Source organism: Mytilus edulis, chromosome 7 (genome assembly GCF_963676685.1).
Source record: "Mytilus edulis chromosome 7, xbMytEdul2.2, whole genome shotgun sequence".
Classification (NCBI taxonomy): Eukaryota; Metazoa; Mollusca; class Bivalvia; order Mytilida; family Mytilidae; genus Mytilus; species Mytilus edulis.
This window is the reverse complement of record NC_092350.1, coordinates 18,776,442-18,801,871: the sequence shown is the minus strand read 5'-3', so window position 1 is coordinate 18,801,871 and position 25,430 is coordinate 18,776,442. Positions and strand designations below refer to the sequence as shown.

At 31.8% G+C, this 25,430-nt stretch overlaps 1 protein-coding gene across 1 annotated transcript; it reads left to right on the top strand.

Annotated features, from left to right (window-relative positions):
• Nucleotides 1–307: 307 nt before the first annotated feature.
• On the top strand, nt 308–24,344 carry LOC139480926 (uncharacterized). The gene is made up of 19 exons (XM_071263893.1): nt 308–427; nt 7,524–7,620; nt 8,504–8,645; nt 9,444–9,555; nt 10,037–10,125; nt 10,410–10,503; nt 11,153–11,306; nt 12,042–12,171; nt 12,495–12,641; nt 14,066–14,129; nt 14,425–14,534; nt 15,990–16,136; nt 16,442–16,522; nt 16,779–16,914; nt 17,120–17,219; nt 17,585–17,685; nt 20,201–20,283; nt 21,554–21,632; nt 22,501–24,344. The coding sequence occupies exons 1-19, from the start codon at nt 361–363 to the stop codon at nt 24,318–24,320; spliced, it is 3,753 nt and encodes a 1,250-aa protein (XP_071119994.1). The 5' UTR covers nt 308–360; the 3' UTR covers nt 24,321–24,344.
• Nucleotides 24,345–25,430: the final 1,086 nt, after the last annotated feature.

Here is a 25,430-nt window from a genome sequence, read left to right as displayed (position 1 = left end):
TCTTTTTTTTTTAAAACTTTTCCAACATTTTTTTTTTTATTTTTCGAAACGAAAAGGGGGTGTACTTTACAGAACTGCATACTATACACGACCAGTTATGGTAGTCACAGATTGAGACAAATAAAACGATGATTGCATTATTTTTAGTTTATAAGTTGAGGAAAGGATTTGTATAGTCTGACTATACAAATCGTGGTTTAGGTTTAAAAAAATAAGAATGAACAATAAAAAAGGAGGGTAACTTTTTTCGACTTTAACGGTCATTTGGTGCTTTAATCGGAACTGTGTACAGGGTTATAGATATCTATTTTTGTCCACTATTCTAAATATGGCGGGAAATGTAAATGGTACAAATTGAAAATGAATCAGAATGAGAATCAAGAAACGGAAGAAAATGCAAATTTAAACGTATTTGTAGAATACAAAGGTACCATATCTACATAAGTGTGATTTGTCCCATCGATTGAACACCCACAAAAGATCGAGTTGTATTGTGATTTTGTATAGTTTGATTTGTTTTTTTCATCAGGGAACACTCTCATGTCATTATTAATGTCCGAGTTTGCTCTGACTTCTACTACTTCTACCATCAATAAACTAATTATTTTGCCATGTATTTTGGATGCGCATGTAAATGTTTTAGATAAAATATGTAAAAGTTTTTGTGCTATAAATAATTTCTATCGTATTACAGGGCTGTCAAGTTTTCATCATAAATTTTCTCCACTCCAGACAGTTAAATTTTTATATTTAAAGCACAAGGCTTGCCAAGCTCTTTAAATAATTAAAATTTAACTGTTGAGAGTGGAGAAATATCTTAAAGACCAAACAGCCTGTTGTTTATGCGCATCATCTAACGCAACTTGGTAGTGACATAAAAGCTCTATGACGTTGTTTCTAGCAATGAAAAAACGTCAAATAATAACGTCCTATTTCACGTTTTTCACGCATTCCAACATGATGTACGCTACGTCTCCAAGAAAAGAGGAACTATTATGCGTCGCGCTACTTGAATATCCTGTGGATTTTTAACACAAATGGACACAAACGATACTACAATATATTTAACCTTCGTTCTAATAAAAATAATAAAATATAAATTTTGATCTCGAATTTTTATATTTGCGCCGTTCTTTTCATTTTCTTTTATTCTTTCACATGCATAGATTTTGTCTTATATTTGCGTCGATCTGCATTTCATTTTTAGCTCACCTGGCGGAAAGGCCAAGTGAGCTTTTCTCATCACTTGGCGTCCGGCGTCGTCCTGCGTTAACTTTTACAAAAATCTTCTCCTCTGAAACTACTGGGCCAAATTTAACCAAACTTGGCCATAATCATCATTGGGGTATTTAGTTTAGTAAAATGTGTCCGGTGACCCGGCCAACAAACCAAGATGGCCGCCATGGCTAAAAATTGAACATAGGGGTAAAATGCAGTTTTTGGCTTATAACTCAAAAACCAAAGCATTTAGAGCAAATCTGACAGGGAGTAAAATTGTTGATCAGGTCACGATCTATCTGCCCTGGAATTTTCAGATGAATCGGATAATCGGTTGCTGCCCCTGAATTGGTAATTTTGAGGAAATTTTGCTGTTTTTTTGTTATTATCTTGAATATTATTATAGATAGAGAAAAACTGTAAACAGCAATAATGTACAGCAAAGTAAGGACTAAAAATAAGTCAGTATGACCAAAATAGTCAATTGACCCCCTAAGGAGTTATTGCCCTTCATAGTCAATTTTTAACAATTTTCTTAAAATTTGAAGATTTTCAATAACATTTTCCACAGAAAGTACTATTATAGAGAGAGATAGTTGTAAGCAGCAAGAATGTTTAGTAAAGTAAGATCTACAAACACATCACCATCACCAAAACACAATTTTGTCATGAATCCATCTGTGTCCATTGTTTAATATTCACATAGACCAAGGTGAGCGACACAGGCTCTTTAGAGCCTCTAGTTTTATTCTTCACTTGTGTAGATTTTGTCTTTCGTTTGCGCCGATTGTGTACAGGTTAGGTGAAAGTTATTTTTATGCCCGATTTATGGGCATTATGTTTTCTGGTCTGTGCGTCCGTTCGTTTGTCCATCTGTCCCGCTTCAGGTTAAAGTTTTTGGTTGCAAATTTGAGTCAAGGTAGTTTTTGACGGAGTTGAAGTCCTATCAACTTAAAACTTAGTTTACATGTTCCTTATGCAATGATTCTTCTAATTTAAGTGTCAATTTTTCAAAAAATTCAAAAATTTAGTATTCTCCTGATAATCATTTCGCCTAATCTCACTGAAGCTTACAGCTAATTTCCTAATGTATGTAGATAAACACTTTGGTTTGCCTGCTTGCTTTGTTTGTATATTTTGTATAATTATATTTTGATAACGTCCAATTCAATTAAATAGCATATATACAGGTTTACATACCTATATAAAGATATATAGATGTCAATCTTAATTACAGAGTTTTAATGTGCGTATTGTTATGCGTTTACTTTTCTACTTTGGCTAGCGGTATAGGGGGAGGGTTGAGATCTCACAAACATGTTTAACCATGCTGCATTTTTGCGCCTGTCCCAAGTCAGGAGCCTCTGGCCTTTGTTAGTCTTGTAATATTTTAATTTTAGTTTCTTGTGTACAATTTGGAAATTAGTATGGCGTTCATTATCACTGAACTAGTATATATTTGTTTAGGGGCCAGTTGAAGGACGCCTCGGGTGCGAGAATTTCTCGCTACATTGAAGACCTGTTGGTGACCTTCTGCTGTTGTTTTTTTCTATGGTCGGGTTGTTGTCTCTTTGACTCATTCCCCATTTCCATTCTCAATTTTATTAATATAAACAAAGCAAGGAAGCCAACCAAAGTTTTACCCTACATCCAGTAGGAAATTAGCTGTAAGGCAAATATCAATAAAACTAATACTGAAGCGAATGTGAATTAAAATAAAAATTTTCTGTGTTTAAAACTTAATTGTAAATTTAACTTATGACAAAAACAATTGCTCCAAGAATAATATCTTACATAAAATCGCTCCCTTTAATTTAGCTACAACTGTGGCCGGAAAGGTTGAAAACAAATTCGATTTTCAATGCCGGCAACAACCTTTTCTTTGTCTTAATTTCCAAAATGAGCAATTTAGATTTATTATATTTTATCCTGTTGGAGAAATCTTACTTTGTAGTTTTCAACGGAAAATTATTTCTAAATTAATTTTTGAATCAAAAACTTTTTGTATTTTATATTTACTGTCTCGTTGATTCGAAACACACGAGGTACATTTAGTAATAAAAGGATAATACATTTGTATTTTAAAATAGATGTTTAACGTTTTAGAATCAAAACTGTCATTCATATATTACAAATGTATACCTATAATTTATATTCCTTATATCTTAAATATTCAAAAAAAAATGAATTTACAAACTTGATGCAATAATTTCTAAACGTTCGTCTTAGTCGGGAAAAATAATGGTATAAAGAAGTCCGTCCATGCTTTTGTATGTCCGTCTGTCAACAGTACCGAATAAGTTCGTTACGGCAAACTTCTCAGTGAAATTGACGCGAAAAAGGAACAAGTACATCTAGTCTGGTATAGTCAAATTCTCTGTAAGTTAACCAGTGCCATCTTTCATTTCTTTTTTTTATTTTCAATAATTATGTTTATGAGGGACAGAGGACAAAAACAGACTTTCAATACAAAAGCGGCGTGAAAGGTTGTTTCTAACAGTTTTCCATTCCGACTGATGGTGTTTATGAAGGTTTATATTGTGCTGCAACAACATTTTAAGACCTGAAACTGATACATGCTTAATCTCTAGTATTACCGGATAATAAAGTAGGTGAATATAGTTGTTATTCTTGAAATTTAAATGAGGGTTTCAAACGTCCAATTTGCGATTTTTTTTTTTCAAATAGTGCGCCAGCAAGGAAAGTTTGTACTATGACGTCAGATGCAATGTTCTGAAGAAAGACAACTCTTTTCTTCAAAACGAACGAGAAAAAAAACATGAAACTTACTCATAACTTTTTTGAAAGGTCGGTGACATACACTTTTTTTTGGTTTATTTTGTAAGGCCACGGTTTTTTAATTTGTTGGTTTACGGATTTTCTCCATGAAAAAGTCGGGTCGGTCGGTCGGTAAAAAAAAAGAAAAAAAAAGATCTTTCAAGACATAAAACTGATATGCAAAATGAATATATATATATTTCACCTTTCTAATAATATGTTTGTCATACTATTTTGTCATCATTCTTAAATTTTAGTTCGATGAAATCACGGGGGGGTAACTTCCTATTATTGGGTATACGGGGATGTGCCAAAAATATGGGTCATAATTTTGCAAGATTTTATATAAAAATGCCCCTCCTTTTTAATGACATCCTATATTAAAATGCATTTACGTTTGATAATTGTATATTGATTTGGGGTATGATCTACATATATGTAAATATTTTTATTGATATGTGCACCAAACGATGTCAATTCATATATAAAAACTTAAGGGTAGCTGGTATATTTATGAATTATGAGTGATGATGAGTTAGTGCTTATATAAGCATGGGTCATATTTTAAATATTGTATATAAGTATAGGGCATTCTTTCTTAAATATTTATATATTTATAGGTACTGAATTTCAGTAAATGTTATATTAAAATGGGTACGTTTTTTGAGGCAAAAATGGCACATCCCTACCAAAAAAATATCGAAGTTACCCCCCGTGGATGAAATAGTATTTCTCAGCTGTAATAAACATCGCATGACATTGTCTAATAATTTCCCGTAAAAAAGGGGTGCATGGACATAGACGAAATTAAATCGTCATTTCACAAACAAGATAAAGAGATTCATGTCGGTAGCTCTTAATTAAAACTTGGTGAATAGTAATTAGCACGAAAACTGATAAAGATAAAAATGTAAAAACGTCGTACGAAAATAAGTTTCAACACGCGTGTCAAAAACGTAATAGACTCGTCCACTGGAAAAACGAGAATATCGGGTTAAATAATAGTTGCCATGCATTCACGTTTTTTTTATCCAAATGGAACATATTTTTTTATTATCTATGAAAACAAGAAAATTTCAAATGATTTATTAAAATTCAGAACTTTTACTCGGTGTCTTGAACTTCCACCTGTCCACATTTTGACAAGTCTATTTCTATGAGAACAGGCATCTTACGGACTGGTGACAAATAAAGGAAACGAACTTATTGTGTAACTATTTTTAAACACAGATTTCGATCTGCAAAATTATTTGCGCAAACAATATTTCAAGGTCATTAATAATTGATTTGTCTATTTTTAGAAACGTAAACTGAAAGTTTCGATCATTTTTTCACAACAGAAAGTGTCATCACTTCTGTATTAAGTGATTTATGCATTTCCTTTCATAAAAAAAGGACATATTAATTATTTTTCAGGGATAATGCATTTGTTAGGGTCGGCGGGAATAAAAAAGCATGAAAAGTCAATTTTATTTTTATTCTGGAAATCAGCAAAATCGGGTCGGCGGATCCGTAAACCAACAAATTAAAAAATCCTTGCCTAAAGTACATATGGCACTTTCCTTCTTTATTTTTTTATGAAGAAATCACTGGTGGATATTTTTTAATACTGGAAACGTTTTTCAGTTTTAAGTTTAATTGTTGGCGGGAATGAAATAAAACATATTTTTAAAGATCAAAACAATATGAGTCCTAAACTCTTGAACCTGTATTTAAAAGATACAAATCTACTGTTTAGTGTGAAAAAAGAATTATGCCTGTAGAAATGAATAGGCTGTTTGGTCTTTAATACACGAGTTACAGTGGTGGAATCTGTTTCTCTTATGGTTTTTATCCCTCCTTTTCAAAGATTTGAGGAAAGTTGTGTACTTTTGATGTGACGTTATCAGGCATTGTCGTCTTTTTTCATGACATCACAATGAGAAAATTCAGAAGAAAACAAGAAAATTTAACATCACACTTAAAATTCAACCAATTATTAGCCAAGAACAGATTTTTCACTAGTGAGGAGAAATATTTTTCTCACAACGGTCAGGAAATATGAAAATAGCACAAAAAATAGAGAAACGTAAGTTCCTTTTGTTGTAAAGTCATACGTAAAGGTGATAGTTTGGATTTGCCTATTTTTATTTTCACTTTTTAAACCAGGAAATCGGGATGAAACGAGATACTGTGAAAGTACTTTTATTCGTGGGAAACCAATTTTCGTGGTATTCGGGGATGACTTTATCCACGAATTTAAGTGTCCAGCGAAATAAAACAACCGTTATCCAAATCAAGCCATGGAAAAGATCAGCATGTAGTATGATCTACAGAATATATTGAATATCGCCAAATCTGAGAATACTATAATAGAAGTCACAGGGCAAAAGCACTATGAACAACAACTGCATGCAGGATTATACCCATTTAAAATCTTTGATAACCTTAAATGTACAACTTTTCATGTTTTAATTCTCATGACAAAACCCAATTTTCTTTAGGTGACATGTTTAAGAGCTCAGACATGAATAAGTCTGAATCTGCTTTTGACTCATAGAGGTCTAAATTTGTTAGTTTTAGGATTTGTCTCCCTTTAATATGCAAGACAAAATACGACTTTAATAAGTCAAATATTGTTAAGCAAGAAATAATTGACCAGAATAAAAAAAGTTGCAAATACCGACTCCTACAAGTCGATAAGTGATCAAAATTGGTTAACTTCAAGACCCACGCATATTTATAAAGAGGTCATGCATCTAAATCAAATAATGACAACATTGAAAGACAATGCTTTGTCTTCTAAAGAAAAATATGAATGAGAGTCTAAAAAATTGGAGATAATGTTAATTAACCTTACAATGCAACCACCTGGAACCACACTTAATGAGGTAAAACATTTGTGTTTAGTAAGGATGTTCAATTAGATCATTAAATATAGATAGCTCAAGTCCTTGTGAACTCTCAGACAGGTTTTTGCTGTCATAGGTGGTGTACTTTGGCCACCAAGTAAAATTAAGTTTATTCATCAACATAAATAGACCTATAAGTCTAGAATTGAAAACACATTTTTATAATAAATACATGTTTTGACTTCTTTAAGTCGAAAACAAAAATCGACTTGTTTATGTCTGAGCTCTGACTGAATTAACACCTTAAATGGTCTTTAATCTGTTGAACACTCTATCTCGGGTTAATTAGCGTAGTCACTACGTTTTACACAGGTCAATGTTTACTTTGCAATTTCCTTCAATCCAGACAATTTGTAACCTTCTAATGGCTTTGATTTTTCAATTTTTTTTTAGAAAACTAAAATCCACTAATTTAAAAACCCACGAACATGTAAATGTTGCCCAAACCACAAAAATTGATAACCACAAATTAAAGTACTTTCACAGTATATAAACTGCACATTCATCATTGTTCTAAAGTTGGAACTTTGATAAGTTAATATTCAAAGTACAACATAAAAGGAATGTTCCTGTCAAAATGTAATATCTTCTGTTTAAAATATTTTATTTACAAGTGAAATTTGTACCTTTTTTCAGCCATCCTACAGAGATATGTATTAGAACATCATACATCACACTTGGTGGATATTTTACTGAATGAGGATAATGAAGATCACTTCTCCGTTACTGTCAAGTAAATATGTAAAACTAGAACTATTTATTGCTGTATTTATGTAAAACTAGAATTAGTTATCACTGTAGTTATGTATATCATAACATGGTGGTTTGCTTAATTGCAAAAGAAATTATTAAGTGGTCCCAAAGACTGGGCATACAAATCAGTAGACTTTTAAAATCATTATTGCTTAAAAGAGGGGGGGAAAGATACCAGAGTGACATTCAAACTCATAAATTGAAATTAACTGACAATGCCATTGCTAAAAAAGAAAAAGACAAATAGACAAATAAAAGTACACAAGACACAACATAGAAAAACTAGAGACTAAGTAAAACAAACCCCACCAAAAACTGGGGGTGATCTCAGATGAGAGCAGATCCTGCTCCACATGTGGCACCTGTTGTGTTGCTTAAGTCGAACAAAATATTGTTTGTTCAATACCAAGCCATATTGTATATATAGTAAATTAATCCACTCTGCCACTTGTCACAACTATGAATTGTCAATCTGTGAAGTGTTATTTTCAGTGCCCTGTCATTATTTAAACACAACATGTCAATCTGTGAAGTGTTATTTTCAGTGCCCTGTCATTATTTGAACACAACATGTCAATCTGTGAAGTGTTATTTTCAGTGCCCTGTCATTATTTAAACACAACATGTCAATCTGTGAAGTGTTATTTTCAGTGCCCTGTCATTATTTAAACACAACATGTCAATCTGTGAAGTGTTATTTTCAGTGCCCTGTCATTATTTGAACACAACATGTCAATCTGTGAAGTGTTATTTTCAGTGCCCTGTCATTATTTGAACACAACATGTCAATCTGTGAAGTGTTATTTTCAGTGCCCTGTCATTATTTAAACACAGCATGTCAATCTGTGAAGTGTTATTTTCAGTGCCCTGTCATTATTTGAACACAACATGTCAATATGTGAAGTGCTGTTATCCAATCCTGATAAGTTGTTTCCTGTGTTTGATGCAGCAATGGTGGAAAGTCAGAGTGTCTTGATGATAAATCATCGACAGAAAAATGTTATGGTAAGCGAATTTAAATAAGTGAAGACCCGTTTTACATTTTATGTTTTTTTTTTGTGGACAACCCTGCATACACAAGGTATCCACTTTATCTACCATGATGGAGATTAACCAAGCATTTGCCGACAGTCATATGTATATTGAGATTTGGTTGATAATTTTGTTTTTATAGATATTTTTACTATGTTGAAGGTACAAATGATTATGTTTTTATCATATGAAAATCTATAGTAAAAGAACTAATTTGAATCAGCTGAGTATTTAAGACATCAAATAATTCAAGAAAAAGGAACTTTTTTGCTACTCCCAATTCTTAAGTCAGCAATTATACTTAAAATTCAGTATTGGTATATGGAGGTAAAACTTATGAAAAAAATTGAGTTTAAATAGTTGAATTAGTGTAGATGTACCAATGATTAGAATCACAGCTATTTACAGTAAAATATTCCTTTGATCCATGGGGATAATTTGAGATCATTTGATTCCATTTAAAACATTTACAACTTGGTTCAAAGTCAGGAGTGAAGGGAAAATCCTAATTTTGGTTCTATTTATATAACTTGTTAAAGTACAAATTCTTCTTCCATTAACTGCTCCACCATTGAAATGGTATTATAATTGTTTTTATATACAAGCAATGATATTATTACTTATCGTCCTTCCCTATCCATATATCATCCTGCTCAGTCGCTGCGTAATTCTCTTTTCAAGGCTTTGAGATGACAGCAGGAATTTATCAGCAACGACACAAAGTCTGCCAAAAAGTTATCAGTAATTCTTATGAATATATATTTTTTTCAGAATGTAAAGAAACATATCCATGCTAGAATTATGTCTTTGCCTGTTTGTCCTGAGCTGACTAGAACTACACTACCTAGAACTGCTGATGTAGACAGCTTCTTGTCAATAACAGGTAGACATCATTTGTTATTTGACTGATAGTTGGCAATCCTAACACACCTTCATATTTTTATGCAAAAACAGTTTCTTATCTAAAACAAGTAGTTCCACTTGATAGTCTTTTTTTGGGTCAAAAACAGGTATTAAAGCCTTTCTATGACATATTTTTGTCAAAAACAGTTTCTCTTGACAACGTTTTGTTTTAAAAAGGTGTAAAACTGTTCCACTAAACTGTTTTCTCTATTTTTTTTTCCTGCTGCTAAAAATGTTGATATTGCCTGTTGACAGTAAATAGTTTAGAAACACACTAAGTGATGCATGTACATAATTTGTTCAGCAACCATACAGCATGCATTGGACCAGGATGTATATATGGAAGCTTTTCCCAACTATCCTAATAAGTTTCCTTAATATTGCATTTTTGGTGATATTTCTTTGCATTAAATATAGTTTTTGAAAACATTTATCATCATTGTTATATATATATTTTATAGGAACTGTGATAAGAACCACTGTTATGAAGATGTTAGAGTATGAAAAAGATTATATCTGTGCTAAATGTAGAAGTATATTTACAGTAGAGGTACTGACATTTAATTAGCATAAAACTCTTTTTTTTAGTTATTAAGGAATTCTCTTTGCATTAATTTTTATTATGTGAATATGCATTAAAAAAATAATTTAAATGATATTTTTATAATGTGTTTTTATCTTCTTAGAAATTAAATTAAAAAAAGAATAAGCATTACCAGGGATATCTTATATCTTATATATATTTCTATCATGAAATTAACTCATTGTAACATGATTGAATTATAAAAGTGTAATGTATATATGTTTACCAAAAAATGAAATTCTCTATTTCAGGCTGACATTGAACAGTTTTATTCAGTAGGGAAACCAAACAAGTGTACTAATGAAGCATGTAACTCCACAAACTTTACACTTGTCAATGACACAGGTAAGACTACAGACTTCACACTAATCTATGATACAGGTAAATCTAGACTTCACACTTGTCAATGACACAGGTAAGACTACAGACTTCACACTAGTCGATGATACAGGTGAATCTTTAGACTTCACATGAGTCAATGATAGAGGTAAGTACACAGATTTTACACTTGTCATTGCTACAGGTAAGTACACAAAACTTCACACAAAAGACTTACACAATGTTAAATGATACAGGTTACTCTATAGTCATCACACTAATGAATGCTACACCTGGCAACTCTTATAGAACTCATCTAAAGAATGATACAGATAAGTCTTCAAATTTTAAACTAGTAAATGATGCAAATAACTCTAAATACTTCACACATGTCATTGATACAATTTAAGTTTACTTCACACAAACTTAACCATGTTAACTAGACAATGATACAAGTACACAGGAAAGTCTAAAAATTTCACACAAGTCAACGATACCAGTAAGTCACCAAATTTTGTGAACTTATACACAATGGGGAGAAACACTTAGGGAAATTGCAACATTGATACAGTGGCATTCATATTCTCAGACATATTCTTCTTTTATTTTATTTTCATATAAAATTGTGAATGTGAATGTTCAAACATAAAAAAATTGTATTGAAAATGACTTCCAGGAGGTCAACCTGTAAACTGTAGAAATTATCAGGAAATAAAGGTCCAAGAACAAGTACAGAAACTAGCTGTAGGGACTATACCCCGATCCATGTGGGTTATACTAGAGGAGGATCTTGTGGACACTTGTAAGGCAGGGGATGATGTCACTATATGGTAACTACCCTTAAGCTGTTTACCAGCAAAAGATGTTGTTATATGATCAATATATTAAGTATGGATTCAATATTCATAAACTGAAAATTGTAATACAGACAAATTGTATCATTTGAACCATGCCAGTAGTGAGGCACAAGCTATTGGAGGATTAACTCTTATAGGTTGACACTACATTAGCAGCAGATACATCTACCAAGTTGTAGTAATATAAACATATAATACACTTATTTGTTCACGAGATTACCAAGATTGTATGAAAATAGTTTATTTGAAAGGACATTGATATGCTTGAACAACCCTCCAGAATCCTTTTAACAATCTTTTTGAACATCTCGGCTGAACTTGCACATATAAAATCAAAGCTCAAGCATTTAAAAATGACGAAATCAGTTGGGGAAAAAATATGAATCATTGTACAAGATCTTTATATATATATGTAACTTTATAAAAAAAAAAAAAAATTGTTGAACATGTCGTAGTGATGAAGAATAAAAACTAGGTTATTGTGACTTACATTTTATGTATAATTGTTCATTTTGTTTGAATTTTTATTTATACTTGTTTTCACTATTGTTATAGTAGTCATTTAGCAGAAGAATAAATCTTTAAAATAAGGAGTCATATCTACAGTACAGTACAAAAAACACAAACTAGATAGAAAGAGTAAACTTTAAGTTATAAACCTTAAAAATTTGATTTCATTAGAAAGTCTTTTATGGTATTTTATTACAGTGGAACAGTTAAAAGAAGATGGCGGCCATCATCAGTAGACAGTCGATGTGAAATTGAAGTTGTAATGAAAGCTAACCATGTTCTAGTGACCAATGAACAGCGTAACTCAGTTCTCGTCAATCAAGATCTGGTATTTCACTTATTAGAATACACAGTATATTATATTGACTAATATGAAAGTTTTGTTGAACTATTCATGGGACACCAATTTTCATAGATTTAATGGTAAAAAGCAACCACAAAGTTAAAAAAAAGGTACACATTTTCTATAGGCTTGTATACAGACTTCTGAAATCAAATATGCACACTAAATACAATATTTCCTTTATCAACTAAATTTGATACCTACGAAACAAAAATGAATCCACAGTATGTCAGCTTATTATAATTCTACTCTTTTTAGATATGAATGTGTGTAATATTTTAGATATGAGTGTGTGGAATATTTTTCAGAAAAAGGAAATCCTATCATTTTGGGAGAGTCATTCTCATCAACCACTGACAGGGAGAAACCAGATCTTGACCAGTTTTTGTCCACAAGTCTATGGATTATATGTGGTCAAACTTGCAGTTGCTATGGCTTTAGCTGGTGGGGTTCAGGTAAGTGCATATATACTGTGAAGTCATTTATTTTCGTGGGTACTAATTTTCTTGGATGAGGAAAACTTGCATGTTCATGGATATTTGATTTCGTTGTTTTACCAAAATCTGCATAATAACTTATAGAAAATTTGTATTTTGTTGAATACTTAATTTTGTGGTTGACCTGTGTCCACGAAATTCACGAAGATTTGTATCCAACGAATAATATAGAATCCACAGTAGTTAGCCATAAAAGTCTTGACGTTATACTGCTTGGCCTTTACTGGTTAGGCTCATTGAGATATAGTTACAGTTTATATCTTGATGTTATACTGTTTGGCCTTTACTGGTTAGGCTCATTGAGATATAGTTACAGTTTATATCTTGACGTTATACTGCTTGGCCTTTACTGGTTAGGCTCATTGAGATATAGTTACAGTTTATATCTTGACGTTATACTGCTTGGCCTTTACTGGTTAGGCTCATTGAGATATAGTTACAGTTTATATCTTGACGTTATACTGCTTGGCCTTTACTGGTTAGGCTCATTGAGATATAGTTACAGTTTATATCTTGACGTTATACTGCTTAGCCTTTACTGATTAGGCTCATTGAGATATAGTTACAGTTTATATCTTGACGTTATACTGCTTGGCCTTTACTGGTTAGGCTCACTGAGATATAGTTACAGTTTATATCTTGATCGGTATACATTTGATATCAAAGCGTGTTAATTAGCTACCCAACAAATTTAAGTAGTAATGATGTTTTCCTTGCTGTTTGGATTCAAGAAGTACCACATACAACTCTAATCTTGTGGATATAATGGCCTGACCCTGTTTGTAAGCTATTCAAAGGTACATCACAGGAATATCAATCTTGTCTACAACTCTTAAACCGTGAGAAATTGACATAAATTTTCTCTTTGTCATGTAACCAGACACTTCTTAAACATATGTAGTCTTTCAACTATGTAGTCATATTAAAGTTATGCTATATAATTGAGGGGGGTAAAGGGGTAATTATGAGCTTTTCCCCAGAATGTGAGGATATTGCATGACCCTTACAACTTTGTTTACATTTAGATAACTATCACATGTATCATTATTAGATTCATAAACTGTCCTGGATTTTTACCAAACTTGAACATACGCTTCTTAACAATCAAAAGATAGTGTCGAGAGGAATATTTTTAAAAAGTGATTGGCCAGAATGTTTTAAAAAGTACTAAATTTAGAATTTTGTAGATAAGGATATTTTAAGACTTGACCATAGATTGTCTTTTTTAAAAATTATTATCAGTTTCAAAACCTTACATACAAGATATTAAACTAAGACTAGGTGAAATCTAATCAAATTTTGAACTTGGCTTTTGTTTGTTAATTGTATATTTATTTAAAGGAGATAAATGTAGGATACACTGTATGTTTATGATCTTGTAGAGAGTGGATGAAACTGGAACCAGGGTGAGAGGAGAAATACACATGTTATTAGTTGGGGATCCAGGTAAAGTAGTTATTGCAGTATAAATGTAGAAATTAAATTTAAAAAGAATTGTATTCATACCTTTTCTCTGAAGAAGAGGTCATCAACATGCTGTTTACAGAATAGCTATAATGAGGATATCATAAGTCAACAATAGTTCACACTACATCTTATAATACACTGACGATATTTGTACCATGATAAACTAACTGATCACTAAATCTAAATATGTTTGGATGACAAGTGACCCTCTCTGCCGCCAAATACAAGGGCCGTGAGAAAAAGGTTATTAACATAATTCCTGCTATATTTTCAGGAACAGGAAAATCTCAGTTTCTGAAGTATGCTACAAAGATAACTCCTCGATCAGTTTTGACAACAGGGATAGGTAGTACAAGTGCAGGACTTACTGTTACAGCTGTCAAGGTGGGTTTTTACAAATGACTAATTAATCATGTGTTGCCATTGCAATATTATTGCACCTGCATCAGAAGGATAAAAATAGATATATTGTAATGAAATGTATCTACTTAGCAATATATCTTCAATTATGAATTGCAAATGTTACCCATTTGATACTTTCTGATTATCTTATATTATATGTACTATTATTTGTCTGTTTGTTTTTTTATTTTTTAGCCATGGCGTTGTCATTTTTTTTTTTTCGATTTATGAGTTTGACTGTCCCTCTGGTATCTTTCGCCCCTCTTTAATATATCTATTGAAGAAGAGCTTTATAGAAATAAGAAGATATGTGTTATAATTACCAATGAGCATACCTGTCAACTCACCCGTTTTTTGCGGGTGACACCCGTTATTTTCACCTCTCACCCGGGAGTTTTTCTTTACCCGGCGGGTCCCGGGAATTTCTAACATTACCCGTTTCACCCGGATTTCTGACCGGAATTGTTTCCGGTATTTAGAAGTAATGCGACCTTCGGTTTTATCGGTCTTTTTCAATGTAACCAAAAGTCAAAATGTAGGACTGTTTACCTGAGCTGTGAAATAGCTTCAGGTTATTCCTGTGGAAAAACTAAAACCACCCAAATAGTAAAGAGGGCCCTTTCAGTTGAAAATAACAAAGTGGTAGTTGAAAACAAGCCAAGATTTTTTGTTTTGTCAAAACTTGCTAAAACATTACTGGTTTTGCCAAACAGCAATGCAGACAGTGAGAGGGCATTTTCTTTAGTAAAGAAAATAGCTACAGAGTGTAGGGCTGATCTTAATAAGGATACACTGAGTGCTCTTCTTTCTTGTAAAATGAATACACATTTGCATTGCTATGAACTGAAACCAAGTGCAGTTCTTTTAAAGAATGCCAAGTCTGCTACTATGGAATATAACAATAGTCTGAAATAAACTTGTATACATGTTCTAACTGTTTCATATACATATTGACTATATAAATTATATGTAAACATATTTTTGTTCTTCAATTGAGCCCGCAAAATGTCGTACGCGTTATGACCTGAGATTTTTTTTCTCAATGCAGGTCATGACCTGACTTTTCATTTTCAGAGGTTGACAGGTATGAATGAGACAACTCTTTACCAGACACCAAATGATGTAGAAGGTTATGAACTATAGGATACTGTACATTCTTCAACAATGACAACAAAAATTTTGTGAAAAGTGTAGAGTAAATATCAGTTAAACAAATATATTGGCTATTGTAATAGTATTTCAAAACACAGAACCATTCCCTATATACTTAAGCTGTTAAAATTACATCATCTATTCTGATATTAGAATATATCAGCCAATTGGATAACAATATTCATGGAAAACGCATGAAATTTTTACAATCGAATATTTTTGTACTTTGCTGCTGGAAATGATTAAGGTAAGAACTACTATGTTAATAACAATTTTTCATTATAGGATGGTGGTGAGTGGCAATTAGAGGCAGGTGCTTTAGTCCTAGCTGATGGTGGTCTCTGTTGTATTGATGAATTCAATAGTATCAAAGAACATGATAAAGCCAGTATACATGAAGCTATGGAACAACAAACAATCAGTGTTGCCAAGGTGATGGGATAAAATATTTAAACAAAAATGTTCATGCATTTCCATTTTTCATCCATAAATATGATTTCAAATTAACTCCCTTTAGTGACATAATTGTTTTGGTCTAACTGCTATATCTATACTATATAATGAGAAAATTAGCGAAGAGAATGTATAAATTTTATAACTCTTTAATGCTATTTTGGTCTTGTTTCTGCTGATTTAAATAACTAAGTTATTTGTGGAAGTAGTTTTATTTGACAGTTACAAAATCTAAATGAACCATTGCTCAATGAAATAATTAAGTGTTGCTATATTTTATTAAGGCTGGTATGGTTTGTAAACTTGACACAAAGACAAGTATCCTGGCTGCTACCAATCCTAAAGGTCAATATGATCCAAATGAGGTATGAATAGATATACAAAATTTATTAGATATACCTTTAAAAGTTCAAGTTCAAAACACAGTAAATTAAAACCAAAACATAAACTAGAATATAATATAAATCCTATCTGTACCAAGCAGAATATTGAGACTTGGAAAAAACAACTAAAGACATCTTTGATCATGTTGATATCAACACATCTATTAATTTAATTCGATCACTTAAACTTCCAATCCCATATATCCGTTATCATGTTTTATATTGACTATATTTACAGTCATTGAGTGTAAATGTTGCTTTAGCCAGTCCATTGTTGAGTAGATTTGACTTAGTATTAGTACTGTTAGACTCACAGAATGAAGACTGGGATAGAGTTGTATCATCATTCATACTGGAGAATAAAGATCCATTAGGTAAGATAGGATGTCAATCTTATACACATACCAACTTTTTTTTTGTAACTAGTATATTTTGAAAAATATTTCATTTAAGATGCTTCAAAATTTTTCCTTGAAAAGTGTCAAATAAGTGTTATTTAGCATAATACCATACTAACCTTGTCTCAGCTCTGAGCTTTACTTATGAATGTTAGTTCCTGTATCAGATTAACTCTTGTAGGCGATGTTGATCCAAGATCTCTGTGGAGTATGGAGAAGATGCAGGCTTACATATCACTGATTAAAACCATTAATCCAGAACTTACTGAAGATGCTAGCAGGTATGTCTATTTAAAGTTACACTCTAGAGCCTTCATTAATAACTGTATTTAGATTGTTGGGTGATGTGAACAGACCAAGATTGGTGACGTTATGTCAATGAGACAGCCGCCCAATCAATATCCTATTATCACACAGTCACTTTCATAAGTGTTCTAATACAGTAAATAGATAAAAGCTACAGTAAGCACATAAACTTGTGCTAATAAATAGAGAAGTCTTTATGTTGAAGAATTACTGCTTTCCGACAGAAAAACAATCATACACTTGAATAATAGAATATAAAGGAAAAAATATTTACTATAGATACTTTTAAAGCAGACTGATCAATTAAAATAATGATTCAATATATTGAACAACTTTACAGGGTTTTAAGAGAGTATTACAAAGCACAAAGAGGAGCTGATGATAGAAATGCTGCAAGAACTACCATGAGGTTGCTTCAAAGCATGATAAGATTGTCTCAAGGTAAGAAATGCTTCAATACTCCAAAACATGCAGAGAAATTGCTTCTGGATCATAAGCTGTCACATAGTGATACATGAGACTTGATTGGGTTACTCTAAATCATGATTAGGTTATCACAAGATGCTGCTAGAACTCTCTAGGTCATTGTTAGATTGCTGTAAGAACAATGATAAGGTTGTCTTTGGGTAAGAAATACTGCTATGAATCAGAATATGTTAAGGTTGACATCTTATCCTATCACAAGTTTAATGCTGATAATCCAGTTGAATTACAAATTCCTGTAGCAAAGCAAGTTCAGAAATCTTTAAAAAAAAAAAGGAAATAAAGTTACTGCAGCACATAAGATGTATGTCACTATGCTGATACAATAAACATAAGAGAAACTGACAATGACATGATAATAAATTAAAGTGATGAAAAAACAAAACAACAATATACAAAACAAACTAAAAACTAATCAATGCTAACCCCACAAATAAACAGGCGTTTTATCATCTCCATGCTCCAGAAGGGTAAACAGATCCTGCTCCACAAGTGGCAGCTAGTAAGTAAAAATTCTGTGATTAATCGAACTTGAACATGCCACAATTGAGGAAAAAAGAAAGGGATTTTGTTTACACATTTGTGACATGACATAGCTATTTCACAAATGGTGAACCAACTTGTGATGGCATCTTTAAAACTTTTAAAGAGATGACTTCAACTCTGCCACTTTTAAACATTGTTTTATAAGCTTCCAAAGGATGCATGTCACGATAGAAAATGAAAGATTATAGAAAATTGGAAATGCTCTTTAAACTCCTCTGATGTTATTCTGGAATCAAGGTGAAGTGGTTGAGGCCATAGTTATTATATTTTTAGTTTTACGAAATTTTCTTACAAAACCAATGGGTAGGAGGACGAAAAAAAATAAATAAAAAAATTCAAGATTTTCTTTTTTTTTTTTAATTTTGTTTTACGGACACCTATAAAGAAAAGAATGGGTAGGAGGAAGAAAAAAAATTCCAAACAAAAGACCTTCCAAAACCGAACTGCAGAATTTCACAAATGATGACATGTGCTTGTGCTGTGACCATGGATTGATTGAATACTCTTTAATATGTCAGTATCTATGTGCTTTATCTGGAATTAAAACAAATTTTAATTCAAGTGTAAATACTTTTTTTAATTTTTTTTTACAATACAACAGACATGACAATGACAGTTCAATGTTCATTTTTTTGACTTTTCAACTTTTTTGGCATTCCTGGTCGCAGGTTTCATTCCTCTACCAATGCATCCTTCACATATGGGCCGCACAATACATAAGTCTTCCTTGAGCTGAACTATTTCAGGATTGCAATGTCTTCAAAGTCCCTGCAAAAAAAGCAAACATCATTGAAAACCTGTGTGATACCTATTTAAAATAAAAGATGAAAAAAATCTCAGAAATTGTTTCATTCATGCCAGTGATTCAATCATATCATACCACTTTTTCAGCCTTGTAGTAAGTTGTACATTTTTAATATATTTATATATATATATATAATAGGAATTTTGTTTTAAACTGAAAAATACAATTTAGATTCCAAAATTGTTTGAGACTTCAATAATGTTTGTGTAAGAGGGTTTTGATTCCCTCCTCTAGGAGACAATTCAAATGATATATATCCTGGGGCAAAGTTGGAGAGACTATCCTAAGTATTGTAACTAAGATTCAGTCAGAGTGGACTGTTTGCTTTTGGCTACTAATATGTTTTTTTCACATGTAAGAAAAAAATCTCAGATAGAAACTACTACAAAATCACAGCTATAAATATTTGTTTTCATGCATTTCACCAACACACAAATGTTGCAAACTTTCATATTTAAGAATTGCTTTTCATCTTGATGAAATTCCAATTTAAAACTACATACCTGCATAATAAGTCACCTCCATCAGACTATCACAGGACAAGGATTCCCTGACAATGACATAACTCCGACCGGCACATGCGTGTCAAGTTCTGTGGAGGAACTAATCGCACCATGTCCATGGCCCTGTCCAAGCAAATACGATCCACTGCCGTAAGCACTCTTGATTGGCTTCTCACTTACACCTGAAGTTCATTTGATATTATTTGGCCAATAGATGTACTAGACTCCCCTTTTACAAATTTGTTCTTGATTACCGCAAGATCAAAATACAGAACCACTGGGCCAAGTCCTTTCTAACATCGATTGCTAAGCGTAAAATCGTATTCTTTCAAGCGCTGTACAGAGTCAGATCGAAAAATACAACTAAAAACCAAATAATTTTTTTTTACAGCACAAAGCACCGCGGCGGGCGGAATAAAAATTAAAAAAAAAATTGGTGTTTTCCAATTTTATTTTTTTTCCAATTCGGCAAAAGTTAGGGTCGGCGGATTCGTAAAACTAAAAATAAAATAACTATGGCCTGAGCTTGGACAAGCATATATTTATCATGTTATGATTTTATTTCAGAAATTTTCTATTTCAGTTCTTTCCTTATTTAAGGATATATTTTTTATTTCAGCTCATGCCAGACTTATGTTCAGAAACACAGTAACAGTACAGGATGCAGTTGTTGCTGTCACATTGATGGAATCAACCATGCAGGTCTATACTGCTCTCTTATGATTTCATTTTAACATGATTCAAATTTGAAGTGTTTTGTTATTATTTATAAGCAATTATAATAATTTGATTAATAGACATATTCTTTTATCTCTAATATAAGGTTTTTCATATAATTTTGTAAAATAATAAATTTAATGAAAAAGGTGATCACAAAGTTATTTTATTTTGAGGAAGGATATTTTATACAGTTCTTGTCCATTCGTTTTTGATGCGTTTTGTTATTTGATTTTGCCATGTGATTATGGACTTTCCGAATTGATTTTCCTCTGAGTTCAGTATTTTTGTGATTTTACTTTTTATAGTCACTCACGCTAAAAAAAAAGTTATTTAAGAAATAATTCTTGGGAGCCATAGATTGTTGAAAATTTACACATGGCCTGGGCAGTGATATTCGAATTTTATCCTGAGTGTTAGCGAGGGATAAAATTAACAAATATCACAGCCAATGATATACGGTCATTAAAAAACTGAAGCTAGAGTGGGTATGCTGTGTGTGTGGCTGTTTTTTTTTACTCCCCGTTAGATAAATCTCAAGCATTCTAATAAATCTATACCAGTAGATTGAATGGATTATTTCGGGAATTACTGCTAGAAAAAAATCTGTTTAATTCTTTTAATTCTCCAACCCAACATTTGCCATTATTAATTTACATGTTTCTCTCATAAGCTACCGTCAAATCCAAAGTTGACATTTCGTAACTAAGGAGCCACCATGTTGACTTGCTGAAATCAGTAATATGCGAAAAATGCAATACAACAGGAAATTAAATAAAATCTACCTCAAAAATCAATTTAAATACAATATTATATGAATTTGGATGTCTCACGTAAAAGAAAACTTTCAACTCTAGCGTTTTCATGGGTATGATGTCATTTTTTTTAAATGACTGAAATGCGCCAAAATCAGTATAAATAAACTTTTGCAGAAGTTTAATTTATTTTTATTTTGTTGATTTCTTTTAGCTCTTGTGCATTAATTCTTTTTATTATGCATCTGAATAAGAATACAACTTATTTTTCTTTTTTTAATTGCAATTTAAAAAAAAAAAAATTGGCAAAGTGTTTATAAATAGGTTCCATTACATGTGGATGTACATGGGAAGCATATTGTAACAGCCGTTATTATGTATATCTCTGAGTATGTGCTAATTATAGATATATCAAGAATTTTATCACGGTGTTGTTTACAATGCGAAAGAAGCACGTCATATTAGAAATACTTTTAATAAATTCTTTTATTATTGTTCAGGGAGCAGCATTATTAGGAGGAGTCAATGCTTTACACACAGCCTTTCCAGATAGTGCAGAGGAAGAATATAAATTACAAGGTGTGTACGCTGATTATTTGCATACAGTTTTTTCTTGATTACATAAGGAAATAGGCCTTGTGGTCATAACATACTCAGACTCCAAATTCAACCAATTAAAATCAAAGATTATTTATTGTGTTTTGAGCCCTAATTGTGTACAGGACAGAGACATGTAGAACACCTATCATTTCATTTTATTCAAGGATTAATTTATAGTAGATAATTTTATATCTCAAAATAAAAGCATTTGTATGTAAAAGATGTGCAGAACACACCACTGATTTTAAATATATATCATGAAATCACCCAATGTGCTTAAAATAATTTTGTATGGAAACAACAGTAAAAAGTTATAAATTAACATTAAACTGCAAGTGATTTTAAAATTGCTTATGTTACAGATTTGTTATCTCAGATTCATATATTTAAGATTGAAATTATATAGCTATAAGAAGATGTGGTATGAGTGACTATGAGATACTCTCCATCCAAGTCACAATTTATAAAAGTTAACCATTATAGGTCAAAGTACGGTACCGGTATATACCTTGTTTGTATAGAAATAAACTATCAAAAAGTATCAATGTAATATGTCTTAGGTTTTCACAAAGTTAGCATACTGTTAATTAAGAAATTATTGCGAGATTTTTATTATTGCGAAAAATGCGGCAGAGTTGTAAACGCAATAATTTAAACTCGCATTTTAAAATATTTTATATGAATTAAACACGATTTTTTCACAAAATCTTAAAATTAAATTCGCATTTAAGTCTTAAATGATAAAATCCCAATAATAAATGCTCACAATAATTTCTGAATTTACAGTAATACAAAGGTTGAAATTTTTAATGAAAGCTGTGACTATAAAGGAAATCATCTTTTTCAGCTGAACTGGTTCTAAATAGATTGAGTTTAACTGATATTTTGGAAGATGAGATGAAAATACTGGAGAACTACAAAAACCTAATTGTAAATGAGACGGTGGATGTCAGCCAACAGAGTAATACACAGAATAGTAATACAACTCATACTGAAGTTATCTCAGAAACTATGGGCACAATAACACAGAACTCTGTTGATTCTCAAACAAGTAGTATTAATCCATCACAGAACTCTGTAGATTTACAAAATAGTAGTATTAACCAATCACAGAGCTCTGCAGTTTTACAAAACAGTAGTATTTCGCAATCACAGACAACAAGGGACGTTACCCAGTTGTCTAATCATCAAAGAGAAGCATCTCCTGAAGTAGGTGAAATTTCAACAGATGTCACAAAGCAGAGAACAATTAATGAAAATATCATAAACAATTCCGTATCTAGTGAATTACCTGTACCTAATAATTTAACACACAATGGATCATCAAATGCTGAGAAATCTTTTCGATTAAAAAGTAGGACAGAAATCAATCAGAATTCTTACAAACAGTTCCCTTGTCAGGAAATTGATAAAAATTACAAAAGTAACAAAACAGAATCAAATTTACAACCTAGATCAAGAGAAAATAGTTCTGATAGCTCTGTTAATCATGTAGATGTGTCATTAGATTTACTGAATTGTAGTGGAACTGAATCCTTCTCTCTCTCTCATCCTGTGGTTTGTCCAACTGTTGGACTAACTCCAGTTGAATCAAATGATGTTCCTTTCACTTCAACGCAACTGGCAATGGTATCCCCTGAAGGTCGTAATGATGGAATACAGACTTTGGACATCTCGTCTGTTCTTGATGACAAGCAGGCAGTAACACCTGTTTCTAAAAATCATGTCGCTGGTGTTATCAAAAATAGGAATGAAAGAACTCACAAACATCTAAATAGCAAACCAAATGAAGCACTAGATGAGAATATAGATTTCATAGATGAAATTGATGTTGAGTTGAAAAGCAAAGGTAAACTCATTTATGTGAAAGATAAAGGTGAAACAAATATCAAAAACTTTAAAGGGAAGAAACTTGTTGCTAAACTTAAATCTAAAATGGGCAATAAAGAACCAGAAGGAAAAACTGATGATTTGGAAGAAACTGATACCCAGGAAAAATATTTAAAGAATGGACACAAGAAAGAAGCTCATTCAAATACTACTATTAAAGAAAAGGTCCATGAAATGAAGGAAAAGATTCCATCAAGTACTATTTCAAAGTTAAAACAGTTTGCTTTTGATAAAGCTAATTCATCTATTGCAAGAAGACAAGAGCAGTCATGTGATGAAACTAATAGGTCTGTGGATGATGTTAGTCTAAATCAGGGTCAGAAGAGTGAAAGGAAAGTAAGTGGAGAAGATAGCGGGCTATCTGAAAGTATGATGTCAGGACATCTGTGGACAGACAGTATACAATCACAAAATGTTACGATAACTAATGCAGGTTCAAAATCTCAGATGAGAGACACAATTGATAGTTCAGCAAAAATTAAACGGGCATGTGATTTATTGAATCTTGTACGCAACACAACTAATAGTCACTCTAAAGACTCAACACCTTCAAGTTCACAGTCACCAAACTTAGCAGTCAATTTTCAGTCATCAAACAATAATTCAAGTGAGATTGTTCCACAGTGTTCACAAAGTTCTTCATGGCTAACGACTTTAAATTCTAGGAAATTATCTACTCCTGTGTTCAGTGTAACTAATAATGACGATGATTTAGATGATCTTGACCTTGAATTGGATGTCCGTTTAAGTCCATCAAAAAGACAAAAAGTTTCATGAGAAATAAATATATTTTAACATTTGCTTGATTGATATTCTAAAGTTCATTTGAACTAGTATAAGAATCTTGAATCATAGCATTTTCATGTTTCATTGATCAGCGAAAAGTTTTCCTCAAAGAGGATTTTTTCAGTTAACTGTTAAATCATAGATGATCTATATTGGGTATACATGGTTATTGTATGATGTGTAGTTCTGTCTGAAGTAAAGTTCATGCGACTTAACCTCATGTTCATGGTTCATTGATTCACATTAAGTTAATGATAATGAGAATTTATAAGAAGCTGTTTCACTCAACGGTTAAATTCAACTCAATATCTAAAGTTGAAACACACATAGGAATTATAGGGTATAGATATATGTCAATAAGAAAACAATTTAACAGCACATTTAAACCAGTAAAGACATTTTATGTCAACTAGGTCTCAACTCTTTTTAAAATAGAAACACATCTTTTACCATATATCAAAAAGTAAAATCTCAAAAATACAGAACGCTGAGGAAAATTCAAACTGGAAAATCTCTAATCAAATGGCAATTCAAAAGCCCAATTACATCAAAGGTATGTCCATCTCAAATTGCAACAATATGAATTAAAGGAAATATCAGAAACATCAACACGATTATTAAAAATCAAAAGAGAAACGTCCAGAAGTCAAACTATTTTCTTTAGCAATTGACAAATATCAGCACAAATTTAGTATGCCAAACACTGAAATGTCCAGAGTGAAGTAACACAGGTTATCAAAGATGTGCCATCTGACAAGACCAAATTCTTCCAAAGGCAATAAAAACTACTAATACAGAAACAAACTTAGAAACAGATAAAGTTTCTTGTAATTGGAAATGCACATTTACATGTGATGGATTATACTTAATTTATCCCTCCTACTGCATTTATCCCAGAATGCCAAACAGATGTTAATCTGGCAGTGGTAATGGTGTAAACTATTTGTACAAAGATTTATGAACTCAAGTTTCCATCTGGCATATATCCATTTTCTTTGACCTCATTTTCATGATTTAGTGACTCTTTCAAGAAACTTTTTATTTATTTCTCATGTATTATGATAACAGGTAAACTACATTTGGTATTCTTATTCATGGCAA